We start from the raw sequence: 18,041 nt of genomic DNA, 5'->3' as shown, positions 1-18,041 counted from the left end.
ATGTCGGCTGAACAGGACGGGATTCTTTGTCAAAAGCAAATACCAGAGTATTCTTCCTGAGGTTTGTAGCCATGGTTAATCCAGCGAAGCAATTTCGGTTAAACAACCGAAATTCCAAGTAGCAGCAGCAAGACCAGAAAGAGCGATCAGATCACAAGGAACAGGAACGAACACGGAGATTAACTGACGGACGGCACTCGGCGAAGCACAAGTACAGCAATGTAAACACTGAAGTGCAGCGCAACAGTTAACAGCGGCCACTCGCGAGCGCGGCTGAAACGGAACTATCAAACTTCTATTAAGAACTGTTGTTCATATTATTTACTCAAATTTACGAGTTTATGTTGATTATTAACGGGGTGTAATGGGGCTTCATGGCCACCCTATACGGCAAGTCTTTCGGATAGTTTTTCTTTCACAGTTTTGCGATTTTGAGTTTGCTGAATGTTTATTACTTCGTGTAAGTAAAATGGAAATTTGTGGTAAGTTCTATGGGACCAAACTGCTGAGGTCATAGGTCCCTAGGTTTACTCACTGCTTAATCTAACTTACACTAACTTACACTAAGGACAACAGACAAACCCATGCCCAAGGGAGGACTCGAACCTCCGACGGGGGAAGCGGCGAGAACCTTGGCAAGGCGCCCAAGACCTCACGGGTACGCCGCGTGGCCTCGTGTAAGTATCTCTTCCGTTTATACAGTTCACAGTCATATTTTACGATGCAAAACCAGGTTTGTACACTGCTTAACATTAACCGTTAAACACAGTGAATATTAATTCAGCTTTATCTTCATTGTTAAGAATTAAGCTACCGCAAAAACAACTGGTAATTACGGATATTAAATAAGTTTTAAATTTGAGTAGTGAAGGGTAACTGCGGACAATTGTTTCAGAGAAACTATCAACGAAAATTGAAATTTGCTTTACAAATTAAGATCCTGCCAAGTCGTGTGATCTGTTTACAGATACGTTCTACACCAAGGGAGTGCGCCCGCCATGTTGTGCATGTACAGTCTGCTACAGGTCCGGCAGGTATGCTCACTTCACCAGCCGCCTGGCGAGCTACGAATTTGGCAATAACCAATACTTTTTTAAAAAGTTCTTGCAGTGTGTCTCAGCAGCCGAAATTTTGACAAGATTTTCGTTTCGGTGTATTCCTCCTGTATAAAAAATTTCAGGGCATATTTCGACATGTCACATTGGACCATTCCCTTGTTAGATTAGTCAAATCTCGGCTACTTTCCTACTGGCAGTGTACGGCGTACATACTGCTTATACTAATGTTTGTGATGAATGAATAAGGCATATGTACTGTCATACAAATCAGCTAGTTCCAAGCACTTTCGATAATGTACATTAAATTACCATTCCCTCTTACAGCATGCTACAGTGTACCACTGTGTATAGTTCATGTAATGTATTTTATGACGCTAAATACCACCCACCATGGATTATGATCTATTGTCTACTACCATCGTACTTCAGTATTAGCGGAAATATCTCTTGTAAGCCTGATGTATTTACACTAAGGTATCTGACAAAGAAGTGAAGCACCAAAAGACATGGTCAGATGTCAACGTAACTTCGTACCCGTAAACACCATCATCAAGGATGTAAATAATTAGAACTGAAATTTTGTTACTAGTAGAAAGGTCACCAGACTGCATTAGCGTTGTATGTGTTTAGTGCTGTTACAAGGCCTGGTAGTGTACATAAGGGGCGTGCACAGTGTCAGATGTTGTATTGTACGCCAAGCACATAGTAACCATTTCACATTTGTACCATCCATCTGAGAACAAATAATAGACTCCCTGCAACATTCAGTATCATCTCGCACCACAGCCTGACTATGGAACTACCGTCTCACGCGTATTCTGTCATTACCTACACAACACAAAAAACTGTCTGGATTGGCGCCACGATTGGGAAACTTTGCCAGCTGGTGAATGGCATCACACTGCGTTCAGTAATAAATCACGGATCTGCACTACCCCAGTCGGCGGGTATGGTGGCGAGGGGAGTGGTCCTCTCCTTCCATTGTTTGGACAGGCACGCCGTGTTACTCCTAGCTTTGGTGTGGGGAGCCCTCGGGCAGGACTTCAAGCCACGACTAGTAGCGATTGAGGGAACTCTGATGGAACAATCGCAGGTCACAGCCTTTCTGTGTCCTCACGTGTTGCATCTCATGTGACAATATCATGGTGCCAAGTTTCAACAGGACAATGATGGTCCATGCATGGGACGTGTCTCTATGAACTGTCTGCGTGATTTTGAGTTACTCCCGTAGCCAGCAAGATCTCCATATCTGTCGCCAATAGATCATTTATGGAACCAGCTCGGAAATTAACCCCGTCCCAGTGGCAGTATCGAGGATGTCAATGACCGGTTACAACAGTTGTGGGCCAGCTTCACTCAGGAGGGGATACAAAGGCTTGTGACGTGAATCAGCGCGTGCATGCGAGCCAGAGGGCGTGCAACCTCATGCGGATAAATGCTCTGATACTGACAAGTTCTTTATAATTCTGACTCGATTTTGTAATCACTGAAATAACGTCGCACACCCTCTCAACCTGTGAAGTTTCATTTCTTTTCTGGGCACTGTACTTTTTTGTCATGCTGTGTATTATCCTCTATATTCCAGTTCAACAAGCAACTCGACGTTACACTTTAACAGGCCTGTCTGACGAACTTAAAATTAAATGGATATTGACTTACGGAATTCTGTGCTTACACTAAACTAAAAATGACTGATTTGCTTTGATTATGAATACATTAATAAAGTAATGTGCAACTCGAGGGTCAAAATACACTAAATGATTGCATAAAATTGAACTAAACATCGACATATTAATAGGACGTGAAACATCTTTAAATCAAAGTCGGATGCAAATAAGATAGGATTACTGATTCCTTATTATGAAACAGGATTTAATAGCAAAGCAATAAAGGACTGCGTCTGTGAAAGGAGGAGCATTTAATGCTGTTAGATAAATATTAAGGAAGTATTAGAGAGTATTACAATGTGAAACGACTGGAGCTAGTGACTGAATCAGAGTCGAATAACGCTAAACAGGTTCACCTGTAAAGAGAAGAACAAAACGGCTGATAGAGCTGATTGGATTCAGGACCTGGAAAGACAACACTACATTAACGCTGCAACAAAACAAATAATCTTCTTTGGTTCTGTTTAAAATAACAAGCACAAGATAGACAGTCTAGTTCGAAAGAAACAAGAAGAGGGAAAACAGTCCTTATAAGTGCGCGTAGGGGATGATGGGACAGATTTATTTGAGGTGCAGTTTACGATGTACATCTGCGACAAGATTTCAAGTTCAAAATTATGATGTATTTAACTAAATAGAAGTACTTATAAATGACATTACAGATACAATTTTGAAAACATATTACTCGAAATTGTGGTGCAATAAAGAATCAGAGACCTACGACGGTTTTGCTTCAGATGCTCAAACGGTAAGCCATCTGAATGCATCAAAATTGTTTGACGTCATAAATAAGTCTAAAAATAGAGCAATCCTTGTCCTTGAAGGTGTTAGGATAGAAAATACTCGGCAAGAAGTTGAGAGCGAAGCATTTCGTCGATTGCGAAGTCTTTAGAGACGAAGCATTAACACAGAGGGAACACAAAGATGTCTTAACGAAGGTACCCTTCCAGCAGTCGTCTGAAGGGATTTGAGGAAACCACGAAAAACCTAAACCAGGGTGCCCACACGGGATCTCAACCCTAAACTTCCCGAATACAAGCCCAAAGTCTCTAGAACTGCGTCATATCCCTGTGTCATGCCACCTTCAGTACTAACCTCTATTGTATGTAAAGGAAATTAGAGCAGCAATTTGAGTAAGAGTAGAAAACTGGCTAAACTTTACTAAATTAGATATGTGGTCGCCACTAACGCACTGGGCACGAGTTGTGGCACATTTAGTATGCCATCTGACTATCTAAATAGCGAACAGATTCTGGTTTCCGTGATAAGATTTAATGACTGCGTATAGTGACCTTGTATTTGTGTGCTCGAGCTGAGAAACAGAAGCGGAACTTCTTACGGGTTTGCTGTGTAGCTCAGTAGTAAAGAACTTCACGAAAATAAGTAAAGTATTTCTCTAAGTCTTAGATTACTACTGCCTGCTGACGTAAAATCCAGCATGTGCTCTCCCAGTGACTTATTAATCTCAGCACCGAAGCATTGTCTTTCTGTCGTATATATGAATGAATGACACTTGCGCTGTTTACTTTTCAAGACCGCCACCTACTTTGGGGGGAATTGTACGGAGATTCCTGGGCACACATCACGTGCTACCTCTTTCGGTTGAGAAGGTGGGGCAGCTGGGACAATGTAGTTAAAAGCGGTTGTGGCTTTGCAGAAGGATTCATTATCTCATAACCACACACGGCTTCTGCGTGAGAGAGCGGCGACGATGGCACTGAAAGGTGACTATACAGGGATTGATGGCAAGGCAGCTGAACAGCTGCAACCGGTTGACGGTGAACAGCAGACGAGAGTTAAGGTCTACCGCCGACGATGGTTAATGCTTCTGATGTACGTCCTGTTCTCCATGTCCAACAACTGGCAATGGATGCAGTACACAATAGTCGGAAACGTTGTTCGAAAATATTACAATGTGGACAATTTCGCTGTCGACTGGACGTCTGTCATATACATGCTCGCGTCCGTGCCTTTCATCTTCCCTGCGTCTCTCTTCATCAGTAAAAAGGTACGTAGTCGGAGTTATATTTAGTCAGTACTACGTACTGAAAGGCTGTGACTTAATTTTGTTAATGTTGGTTGAAAAATTTCAACTGGGTATGCTAATGAAACGAGGTAATTTTTCCTTTAGTGTACATAATTACTTTCTGTGTGGCTCATTTTCTAGCACAAGTCACCTAACTCGATGCTATTTCAACAGCTTGCGTGTCCGATGTGTCAGATATATAAGAGTATAGTGTCAGTGACTGCAGTGAGTTCCTGTAGCGTGTAGCGCTGTGTTTATCTTGCTGAGAGACAGAAAGGAGAAAGAAAAACCTAGTGTCAACATATAGACAACTCTCGGATAGTAACATAGAGGACACAGGGTTTAATCTGCCGGAATGATCGGCATCAGACGTGTCATATTCCGTCATTAGATGAGATTCTGCGGAGAGGTATGGCAGCTAACTCGGGACAATGACATATAGTCTGTTGTTGACAATCAGGATGTCACCAAGTCTTATCCCCTTACCATCTCTACACTGATGGTGAAAATTCTTCTGCCACCGGTATTCGAACCTGCTACATGGGACGGAAGATACCACACTAGCACACGTTAATGACATAGGTTACAAGACGAGTAAACTTAGTTCAAATCTGTTATAAGGTAGCTGGGTATGCCCAGGTATGTATATATGGCTCTGAGCACTATGGGACTCAACTGCTGAGGTCATTAGTCCCAGGTATGTATATATTCCAATCTTCTAGTAGTCCATCTCCTCCTCCCACCCTCTCTCCCCACGTTGTAACCATCATTCCAACAGAACGCTGGTGGTTCTAGCCCCCATCCCCAGTGTTTCTTTCTAGGTCGTAGCTAATATTTAGGAAACATACGTTTTTATAAAAGTATTAGAACATTAAAAAATATGTGTCCTGTTTAATGTTAAAATAGTTTTAACTACTTTGCTGGTAACATCAAATTGGTATAGTTGTAATGAGTTCAATTTGACAGGCATATGTTGAATCCTGCCTGCTCTTCGAATATGGGGTGTCTAGGAAACCTGCTTCTCGGATCGCTAGACAACAATTCAAGCAAATCGTATTAATGAGTTTTATTGCGAAAAGTACATGACAATCCTTAACTATGTGTTAAACAGATGTGTTGCAAGCAAAGGGCGAAAGACAAAATGAACAATGTTCGTCTGTATATACAATTCCTCAGTCGCTGATCTTGAAGTGCCTAATCTTGATGTTACTGCAGAACCGGCGCGACCAGTCTCTTCGCACAGAAGCCGCTGCCGTCCTGGAGATGGGTCGGTCAGCATGCAGGTAGCTTCACAGCCACGTCTTCTTCACAGTCCTCTCTGCTCTCTCGTTTCCGACTGGCGTGCCGGCGCTTAACTATACGCCGCAACAGGATTTTAGGTGGAATTACTCCTGACACTGACAACAGATCCAACCTCATACGAACTGAGTTAGAGAAATTATGAAAAATCTTCACCGATACAAGTGACCTCGATATAATGTAAGTGATTAAGACGAGGTACTCGCATTCGGGACAAGCACAGTTGAAATATTTTTCGGTAATACGGATTTAGATTTTTATAGTTTACATTAATCATTTCAGGTGAATACAGGGATGGCCTTTCCCTGCCAGTCCTTCTCCACCGGAGTTACCGCCCAGTCTCTAAGGACTTACTATTGACGAGACTTTCAACGCTAAGCTTCTTTTCGAACCGTGGTTTGATGCCATCTCTCCCAAATAAATATCATTATCATCAACATTGCAGTTCACATTTGGAAGAAGTGTTGTACAATCTTTACAGCACACAAACGTTGACAGTAATATGTATGAAAAGGCCGTGCGTAGAATCGCAGTTTATTTTATTTTTTTTTTGGGGGGGGGGGGCTATATTGGTGCATGGTTCCTATTTGAACTAGGAACATGGAGTGAAAAGTTTTTGGTTTAGCCCGGACCAGGGTTCATTTCTAGAGCCTTTCCAATATCTGTCTTTCTGGATATATGTTACAGTATATTAACCAAGGTTTGAAAGACGAACCGGAGCTGGCGTCAGGCAAATTGTGCAAATCGATTAATTCCTTTCACAAAAGACTTTAATTGGGTTGAAATAAATGCTCAGTTAATGGCACCATTTACATGTGCACTGTATGGATTTTAGGTGCATAAACAGTCACCCTCGTTCGGATTTGATGTGCAAAAACAGTCACGTTTAAATAACTTAGGACTGGAACGAGACTGATAGATCAGATTTTGTCCACCTGTGTATCTGACTTTAGCCTAAGATAAGTTTTAACCGTGTGAAAAAATCTAGCCGGCCGCTGTGACTGAGCGGTTCTAGGCACTTCAGTCCGGAACCGCCCTGCTGCTACAGTCGCAGGTTCGAATCCTGCCTCAGGCATGGATGTGCGTGATGTCCTTAGGTTAGTTAGGTTTAAGTAGCTCTAAGTCTAGGGGACTGATGATCTCAGAAGTTAAGTCCCATAATGCTTGGAGCATTTGATTTTGAAAAAATCTTGCTTCGTTTGGATTTTATGTGTAGGAGGTTTCTGAAGTGCGCCATTTCCATACTTTAAACTTGTATTAGTCGGTTCAAACTTTGCAAGAAGGTAGATAAATTGATAAAGTCAAAAGAAAATTTTTTATCCAATAAATAATTTTTATCCGTTGTCGAGATATGATGATTTTAAAGTAGAGCTAAATGTAGCATGTAACATTATTCTCACGTGAACTGAATGCGCGGAAACGGTTTAATGTGCATCGAATAAATAAATATATAAATTCTTAAGATAAAGTTGAAAACTCGCTTTCAAGGATGTAGCGTCTTTTGGATTTTAAGTGCAAAAAACATGTTTTGTGAGTTTTTCTTACTCACACCGCTTCTGTGTTTCAGACGTCTGCGAATCGAAACAAATTTTGTAAGAAGGCAGAAAGATACATGTAATTAATGGTCATTCTCTTGTTTTCTGAAAGCTTTATACATTCCCACGATACAATTTTCTAAATTTGGACATAAAATGCAGGTAAAATGCGATTTTACGTGAATCGTACGCGCTGAGACGTTTTAAAGTGGTACAAATAAAGTAAAAATATGTTCTTACAGTAATTATAAGAGACGTTTGCAAAAATTTTTCATCGTTCGGCTTTTACGTGCGAAAAACCTCGCCTTTGAACATGGAACAGTGTTTCGTAGAAAAGCGTTACATCTTAAGCGCTGTATTTGGATATCATTTTAAAAAAATGGTTATTGTATTTGATTATCGTTTCGTTGCTTATACGTTAAATATTTCATTCACCAGTCGCTTAAAATATCAAAAAATCTGTGGACTTGCAAAACAATGCATGCACCAAACCAGTATTATGCCCAGCCCCATACAAAATGATACATTGTTCGATCGAGCTTTTAAAGCTTTATAGATGATCATACAGAAAATTAAACTAAACAGAAAATTACTATAAAAGTAATTATCAGACAAAAGGTCACCTTATTTTTAACCACTTGAAAATGTTGTACTGCATTTTCTTCAAAAACTAGTGTGCTAACTCGCTGAAAATTTATTTTCGGACAAAACAAGCTTAAGTTTGTCATTTTTTTACAGGACTGCATAGTTGATCGTATCTTGTAGTGAATACACTGTTTCATAGTTCTTCTGCTTATTTCAGCCAATCATACTCATACTTAATTCGGCTTGATTGTTGCAACATTTCGCACCAAAATAATTCAGGTGAACTTTTAATGGTGATGGTTTCTTAAGTTTCAATTTTTGTTATTTGACACTTCAAACAAACATTTTCAAGAATTTTAAGATAAGAAATAATTACAAGATGTATGCTTTTCAATAGTTTATTATTTGTTGCGCGAAACATTCAGCTTGCGATATAGTAAGCTTTTAAGTAATTTTATCTACGCAATAGGTCGAATCGTAAGTTTATGTACGTGGTATAAACTACTTACACACATTATTATCATCAACTCCTCACAGTATTTAATATTTCGTTCAGTATCGTAGCTTTTTTTGTGCACTGTGTTCAGCATTTACAGTTGTTTCCCGTACGTTTCTGTATACAGTCTCGTGCATATATGAATAAAACGTGTGTAACCATAAAACAAAAAAATTAAAAAACAATAAAAATTAAATACAATCAAAAAGTTAAAAATGTGAAACAGAAAATTAGAAAAAAATTAAAGTAAATAAAAGAAAAACCTCCTGTTGGTACGTGACCTTGATGTGGTGGTGAGGGTTGTGCACTCTGAGGACACAGAAACGTATACTGAACAGGTTGAACCATACCAGGCAGGTATCGACTGGCATGGATAGTACCCATTCCATGTCCAGGCTGGAAACTGTGACGCGAAATGGGCGGTGCCACTCTAGTTAAATATCTGTTCACATAAGATCCCTGCCATTCATGAATCTTAATACTGTAGTTTGCAATATAGCTGTCTGTTGATAAGAACCCATCGCGTGTATTTAGATTTTGCGTCTGATACTTTTCTATCTAACAGTGATACCTTATTCCTTCCTTAGCCCAAGTATCGACACAGAAGTAAGATTAGAGATACCCACGCTTCATATCACAGCAGGGGACGCCCCCACAGCCACGGGCATGGCGTGTGAGCGAGACCCACGAGAAAGAAACTACAGCATGTGACACTGCAAGTCTTACAATTGCCAACAGTCATCTCCAGAAGGGAGCGAGTAATTATTTCAGACGAGTTTAATAATTCTTAACTGCGCATTTTAATGTATACAAGCTCTCGATAACACACGACTAAGTTAAGACCTTTAGTGGCTACCTTTTCACTGACATATTGAGTTCCCATGGGCCAGCACGGAGCCGAGCGTTCACGAATTATGGCGGACAAGGCGGCTAGTGTGACGTCACAAGTTCGTTGCGCGACACGTATTTCTAGTGGGCCCCTCGTGTGTGCCTACCTACTGACGCGAGAGTTCCTGTACATAACGCAGTCCCGCATTTGTCCGGCAGTTCTCGCTATTCTCTGAAGTGGTCGATATGCACCATTGACAGTAGAGTGATTCACCTGCCCTGTGTTTACATTTTTTGGATTCCTATCGCTCCCTGAACTGTTTTCACACACTTACGTCGACTTTCGCTACAATCTGGACATTTCCTCTGGCTGCCCATTCACTTAGTGAACTCTGCTGACGTCTACCGCAGGAATCACCTGTTTCTGCACCGGTATCTGCGTCACCGCCAATTCAAGTGATCGTAAACCGTGTTTACCTATGCAGATCAAGGCAGAGAAGTGGCGACGAGGACTTTCTCACTGTGAAACCATTTAGTGGGAGGCATGCATCCTGAACTCCTATATATGTGGCAGCAGCAATTGCAGCAGTAGTTGCAGCAGTAACAGCAGCAGCAAGAACAGGAATGAGAATTCCAGCAACAATAAAGTGAGAATTCCAGCATCAACAACTGGAATTGCTCTTACAACTACCACGATATCAATAACAGTCTGCAGCTGTAGTATGTAGCCCCCCGAAACCTCAATCATTCGCTTGCTCCGACGAGGCAAACGGGAGTTTGTAAGTTTATTTACGTGCTTCACTGCCAGTGACAGTGATCGTAAGCTGTGTGCTAACTATGTACAGTATGACAGAAAAGATACTATTGGACTGTTTGTATTAGCTCACAGCAAAGTTAACCTGATCAAACTTACTTTGACAGTTCGAGATCGCTGCACTTCCTACGTCTTTCGCTATGCCTGTTGTTATGGTGTATCCACAAAAATACAAACAGAAGAACCTTTTTTTACATTGCTCAAAGAAAATATGACTTCAGGTTTGTACTTCACAATATGCAAAGTACACTTTTACGTGTAGTAGCAAAACCACAATACTGTTTCGCTTGATTGTAGTAACAGAACACTTTGCTAGAATTTAATCATTTCTCAGGTAATGTGAGAAGTGCATTATTAAACAATACAAACTGAATTTCTGTGAGTTTACCTCCTGATTAAAACTGAGCATGAACAGAGTTGAACTAAAGCTGGGTGCGTTATAATTAATTTCGAAAAGCGATACGGGTGGAATCATACTATGACAGTAGCTAAAACGTTCGGGTAATTACGTGTCCACAGACAATCCATTTGGGATATATTTGCGAACATGGGCTTACGATCCACCACTGACTTCGGTATAAAATTATTTCCTAATTACTACACATGTGTTTGAAATGTAAACTTTTAGATTAAATTCTCATTTAAATGGTCTCAAATTTCACGTATGAACATGCCAAGAAGACAAAGATGATATCATTCGCAGACCACGTGCATAAATCTGAGTTACAAGACGCCAACAGAGACAGTTTTCATCTGTTGTTCCTGTTAGAGCTGAGAAGAAGCGTGGGGTTATAACTTGGGTGGAACCAAGCCAACCGCCGAAAAAACGGCCAATGGTTTTCGGTGCCAAACAAGAGGCCACTTCCAGACGGCCACTGTTTGGGAGCTGATGCGTCGCAACTGCAGTTTCCGTGAAAGAGGAGCCTCTGCTTGAAAAGTGATCAAGTTCATCGTAACTTCAAACATCTAGTAATTACCGTTTAGAAGTTTTTAGATGATGACAAAGCGCTTGTTGAATTTCTGAGAACATCCAAATCATTCCCCAAACCATAGCGGAGTCTGGTCGCTTTCGTAATCCACGTTGTATTATGCGTGTAAATTCTCCTTGCGTAGCAAAGCCCTAGCTATTTTTCGTCTGACGTCTCTCAAACGCATCGAATATTATGGAATTTAGCACACTTGAACAATTATTGTTTCAGTATTCACTGTTCAAGCGCCATTTCTTAGTCATGATTCGATGGGTATTGCAGTCAGCTTCTGATTACAGTTGTGGCGATGAATTATTACTCTAGCTCATCATCTGACTGACCTAGCAAGATTTATAGCTTATCAAATACCATCCCATGCGTGAAGAGAGTTTTGTGTTTTCTTCTCATAACAGATTCCCCATGTAAAATTCATTAACAATGTACGCAGTTTCTGTTAATCAATATTGTTCACAATTCCTTAGCCATGACCAGCCCAACAGTAGATTGTGTGTTGGTCTCCACATGCACCTGGCACAGTGAATTAACCTGGGGTTAATTACCTCCAAAGGGGTAAAATTAAGTTTTCCGACCGGTAAAAACAAAAGGGTGCCATAATGTTTCGGTACGAAACTAAATTATTTTTAAGTTGTCATTACTATTACTCCTATTTTGTAAGATTGTAATATTGACTGATTATGTTAGTCACGAATAATTACATTTTTTTTTCAAGTAATAGCATTAATGTGTGAGATAGTGTGGTGGAAATTACAGCTTATGAAACGAATGAATGAGCACCTTTTCCACACAGTCCACCTAGCACACACTTGGTTTGTGCGATGCATTTATGACAGTAAAACTGAGACATGTGCATCACATATATTTATATATCTCATGAAACAGCCTTGTCCGAGTTGTAAGTGGTTCCTGCAGTGGACCAAAACTTATTTCATTATTCATTTCACAACAAATAATTATTTAAATAAAATAAAATTTTAATGTGCTCAGTTTTTAAATTGGACTAAAAACACAAATTAATTTCCCTTACCCCCATACATATTCCTAACCCCATACATGTGTTTTTGAAAATTTCTGATTGTGAACTTTTGAGACTTAAAACGTGTATGGCTTAAAATGGAAAACGTGAGACACGTGTAATAGATAATTGTAAGGAAGCGAACTATACATGCATCAGTTATGTATTGCATGCGACCAAAGTTTCTCTTTTTAAATCTTACAAGTATTTTCACAGCTATTAAAAATACAGAACCGTGAATTTTTAGGACTATCTGTATGGGGTTAGGAATCTACACTCCTGGAAATGGAAAAAAGAACACATTGACACCGGTGTGTCAGACCCACCATACTTGCTCCGGACACTGCGAGAGGGCTGTACAAGCAATGATCACACGCACGGCACAGCGGACACACCAGGAACCGCGGTGTTGGCCGTCGAATGGCGCTAGCTGCGCAGCATTTGTGCACCGCCGCCGTCAGTGTCAGCCAGTTTGCCGTGGCATACGGAGCTCCATCGCAGTCTTTAACACTGGTAGCATGCCGCGACAGCGTGGACGTGAACCGTATGTGCAGTTGACGGACTTTGAGCGAGGGCGTATAGTGGGCATGCGGGAGGCCGGGTGGACGTACCGCCGAATTGCTCAACACGTGGGGCGTGAGGTCTCCACAGTACATCGATGTTGTCGCCAGTGGTCGGCGGAAGGTGCACGTGCCCGTCGACCTGGGACCGGACCGCAGCGACGCACGGATGCACGCCAAGACCGTAGGATCCTACGCAGTGCCGTAGGGGACCGCACCGCCACTTCCCAGCAAATTAGGGACACTGTTGCTCCTGGGGTATCGGCGAGGACCATTCGCAACCGTCTCCATGAAGCTGGGCTACGGTCCCGCACACCGTTAGATCGTCTTCCGCTCACGCCCCAACATCGTGCAGCCCGCCTCCAGTGGTGTCGCGACAGGCGTGAATGGAGGGACGAATGGAGACGTGTCGTCTTCAGCGATGAGAGTCGCTTCTGCCTTGGTGCCAATGATGGTCGTATGCGTGTTTGGCGCCGTGCAGGTGAGCGCCACAATCGGGACTGCATACGACCGAGGCACACAGGGCCAACACCCGGCATCATGGTGTGGGGAGCGATCTCCTACACTGGCCGTACACCACTGGTGATCGTCGAGGAGACACTGAATAGTGCACGGTACATCCAAACCGTCATCGAACCCATCGTTCTACCATTCCTAGACCGGCAAGGGAACTTGCTGTTCCAACAGGACAATGCACGTCCGCATGTATCCCGTGCCACCCAACGTGCTCTAGAAGGTGTAAGTCAACCACCCTGGCCAGCAAGATCTCCGGATCTGTCCCCCATTGAGCATGTTTGGGACTGGATGAAGCGTCGTCCCACGCGGTCTGCACGTCCAGCACGAACGCTGGTCCAACTGAGGCGCCAGGTGGAAATGGCATGGCAAGCCGTTCCACAGGACTACATCCAGCATCTCTACGATCGTCTCCATGGGAGAATAGCAGCCTGCATTGCTGCGAAAGGTGGATATACACTGTACTAGTGCCGACATTGTGCATGCTCTGTTGCCTGTGTCTATGTGCCTGTGGTTCTGTCAGTGTGATCATGTGATGTATCTGACCCCCAGGAATGTGTCAATAAAGTTTCCCCTTCCTGGGACAATGAATTCACGGTGTTCTTATTTCAATTTCCAGGAGTGTATATGGGACTAGGATAATTTTTTACACTTTTCAGTCCATTTCAAAAACGTGGTATATTGAAAATTTATATTTATTTAAATAATTATTTTCTGCCTTTGAACCATGTGTGTGAGTTTCCAATGGATATTAAACATGTTAATGAGATTATAAGAAAGACAAATGTTAAGTCTGAGGTTTGTGCCAGGGTCTTTTCACTTGATAATTTCTGAAATAGAATAATGGTGTACCTACCAGCTGATGATATATCAATCTATTTCATTGTTATTTTCCTAAAAATAAAATAAAGGAGGAAGCAAAATTAATTTAAATTTTTATAATAATTTTATTTCAATACTCATCTCAATATTCTGCCCCACTCTCTTTGTCCATCAGCTCCTCTCCCTTTCTTTGTTCATCACTTCTTCTCTCCTGTCTCCGATCATCTCCCACTATCCCATGCCTCTCTATTCATCTTCTCCTCCACCTCTCTCTTGGTTCAAATGACTCTGAGCACTATGGGACTTAACATCTATGGTCATCAGTCCCCTATAACTTAGAACTACTTAAACCTAACTAACCTAAGGACATCACACAACACCCAGGCATCACGAGGCAGAGAAAATCCCTGACCCCGCCGGGAATCGAACCCGGGACCCGGGGGTGGGAAGCTAGAACGCTACCGCACGACCACGAGCTGCGCCCCCCCCCCCCCCCTCTCTGTCCAGCTTTTGCTCCCCTCTCTTCCCGTTTGTCTCCTTCTCCCCCACTCCCTACGAATCTCCTCCTTGCTCCTGTCTTTTAATATCTGCTCCTCAACTCTCTCTCTGACCACTTCAGCCTTCCCTCTCACACTATTCATCTCCTCCTCCCCCAGCTCTCTGCTCAGCTGTGCCTGTACGCAAGTATGCCTACTGGAACTTATGGGGTTAGGAATCTGTATGCGACTAGGATAATTTTTTATACTATTCAGTCCATTTCAAAAACATGGTATATTGAAAATTTAGAAAGGACACTTAGAAGATGCAACAAGTCCACTAAAGAGACAGTTTACACTACAATCGTTCGTCCTCTGTTAGAATATTGCTGCGCGGTGTGGGATCCTTACCAGGTGGGATTGACAGAGGACATCGAAAGGGTGCAAAAAAGGACAGCTCGTTTTGTATTATCAGGTAATAGGTAGGAGGGAGTGTGGCAGATATGATACGCGAGTTGGGATGGAAGTCATTAAAGCAAAGACGTTTTTCGTCGCGGCGAGATCTATTTATGAAATTTCAGTCACCAACTTTCTCTTCCGAATGCGAAAATATTTTGTTGAGCCTAACCTACATAGGTAGGAATGATCATCTAAATAAAATAAGAGAAATCAGAGCTCGAACAGAAAGGTTTAGGTGTTCGTTTTTCCCGCGAGCTGTTCGGGAGTGGAATGGTAGAGAGATAGTATGATTGTGGTTCGATGAACCCTCTGCCAAGCACTTAAATGTGAATTGCAGAGTAATCATGTAGATGTATACGTAGAAACGCATTTAGATACCACCCATACAACTTGCTGGTCTTGCGGAGCACCCTAAATGTCAGGCTTTACCAAAGTCTTCCGCACGCACCTCTTCCGAACAGACTGACAAGAAAGTGACTTAATAAAAAGGTCGTAAAAATAACCAAACAGCACAACACAATAGTAACTATCTAATGGCTACTACATTTCTGTAGGGTCTACACAGTATTATTATTATTATTATTATTATTATTATTACTATCATTAGTGGCAGCTGTCATACACAAACATTGGAAATCTGAAGTCTTCCAATTTCCGCCCGTTCAGCAGTAAGGAGTCTAGGAATCAAGTGATTTGAAAACTAAATGTAGAACAGCCATTTTAACTTGATTGATTTTAAACAGTGATGCAAGCTTTGAGTGAAACAACTGTCGCTAGGGAGAGGAGTGATGCAAAGGAAACATGTTTTGTAAGAAGTGTCTAACCGAAATGAGGATAGTTATCTTTCTTTTCTGAGGAGTTTGCAGGTAGCACCCACGATGCACGCAGAATTGCTTCACCATTTAATAAAAAAAGATTCTTAGAAATTAGCATTACCAGTACCAGTTGCATCATTGACTCATTAGTTCATGGCTTAATTAAGATGTGTGAACACTAAATGTAATTTGTCTTTCGCCATTTTAAAAGTAAAAGGTTTCAAATAAAATTCATTTTCATTCTAAAGTTTATCTAGGCCTTACCGTTGATGATGGTCAGGGGGTGGGGGTTGATAGCTAATACTTGAGTGAACTCAGAAGTGATGATCTTAGAAAGTCTGGGTGCCACTGAGCTAGCAGCTCTGGAATCGATCCACGCTTGCATATTACTGTCCAACCTTCAAAGTAGTATCGGAGGAATGCCCTTGGTCCAGAGCACGTCTGTAAGTACAATTTTGGTTACTGTGAGCGGTTACTCTTGCTGAACAGTTCTGGAGTACATTAATATGGCATCCGTCTATGATCTGTTTATTTCAATTAGCCACACCAGCACAACCGGTCGAAATAATTGTTGAGGAATGGGCTATTAATTAAGCTAAAGCGGAGACCGACAGGAGGGTACTGTCACTTTTCCTGTAAATTCGTCTGACTTTCTAGAGTCTACATCACACTAAGCCATACAATGAATGTATGTCTGCAATTCCTATAACGACTAGCCGGCCGTTGTGCCCGAGCGGTTCTAGGCGCTTCAGTCTGGAACCGCGCGACCGCCACGGTCGCAGTTTCGAATCCTGCCTCGGCCATGGATGTGTGTGATGTCCTTAGGTTAGTTAGGTTTAAGTAGTTCTAAGTTCTAGGGGACTGATGACCTCAGATGTTAAGTCCCATAGTGCTCAGAGCCATTTGAACCTGCAACGACTTGGACAACCAGTCGTGAAGTGTAAACAGTGTAGAACTCCACCGTGGACGTACCTAAGACGATTCTGTATTGTTATCCAAGGAGGCGCTACCAACATCACTGTGCAGACGTGTTATGAAACATAAGCGCTTTACAAACATGTACCTCACGCGTATAGCTCACTGGAAACCTCGGACCACCTGAAATATTCGTTTCCTACCATTGGTTCTTTACCTCAAAATACTCCACTTACGATCAAATCCAGCGATACTTACTATATCGAGCTTGTTCTGCTGTTTTTCAGTTCCACGCGCATTAAATCAGTCATTTTCGCATCCTTATGGCTACAAAGGAGCGGATAACAGCTCGCTGTTCTTGTACGATGGACACTGACAGCGGCGCGACCGTGCTGCATTCACTACTACGTAGGCACATGGAGCTCGATTACGTGACACAGCTATACCGAATTGTTGAGGAGCCATCATTAATCCCACAACGTAATATTTTGTTGTGTCTAAATCCTCCTAGAAGTAATAATAAAATTCCAATTTTTTAATAATACCCCATCAGTTCAGAAAGTTTCGAGACTGGATTTTTTTTAAAAAAGATAAAAATTAAGAAGGTATTAATGCCTGAAGTGTTCTACAGTCTCCCACAACTTTGATTACAACGCACAGAACGTTTTTCAATTGGTGCGTCGCACTGGCTTGAATGTCATTCATGTTGTCCAAGTTTTTGATCCTTCATGTGAATTTCTGCACTTCGTTATTTAGCAGTAGGTTCTTACTGATAACACTACGTCTTGTAACCGTGATTAATTTTGCCAGAAAAGAACTGCCCGCTATTTGCAGTTCAGGCTAGTCACGGCATGAGTCCACGCGTCGATGATTTTGTTTGGGAATCAGGGTGTGTGGGACAAACTTCGCACACACTTTTCTCTTCTTGAAGACAGTCTAGAGAACGTTGTGAACACTTCATTTTTGCACCACTGCAATTTGTTAGCAACTACGTTGACACACGACCACCGCACTTCCAGTAATTAACACTGCCTAATTACAACTGACTGGTCGAATGTACATCTGCTGTTTACTGCTGTTAGTCTAAGCTGCCACTATAGCTGCTGCACTGACGTCACTTGTACGCCATGAATAAAATCAGTGTCGAAACATTTTGGACGGATAGTGTACAT

The 18,041-nt window shown here is 41.9% G+C and overlaps 1 protein-coding gene across 1 annotated transcript in view; it reads left to right on the top strand.

The window, feature by feature from the left end:
• Positions 1-4,436: 4,436 nt before the first annotated feature.
• The window catches only part of LOC126249287 (uncharacterized MFS-type transporter C09D4.1-like), a 96,658-nt gene continuing 83,053 nt past the window's right edge, over positions 4,437-18,041 (top strand). Inside the window, exon 1 of the mRNA XM_049950942.1 lies at positions 4,437-4,733. Coding sequence (XP_049806899.1) covers positions 4,437-4,733 — 297 coding nt within the window. The remainder of the gene's footprint in view (positions 4,734-18,041) is intronic.

The sequence above is a fragment of the Schistocerca nitens genome, chromosome 3 (genome assembly GCF_023898315.1).
Source record: "Schistocerca nitens isolate TAMUIC-IGC-003100 chromosome 3, iqSchNite1.1, whole genome shotgun sequence".
NCBI classification, from domain to species: domain Eukaryota; kingdom Metazoa; phylum Arthropoda; class Insecta; order Orthoptera; family Acrididae; genus Schistocerca; species Schistocerca nitens.
The sequence above is the reverse complement of the archived record's forward strand: the minus strand, read 5'-3'. Positions and strand labels throughout refer to the sequence as shown.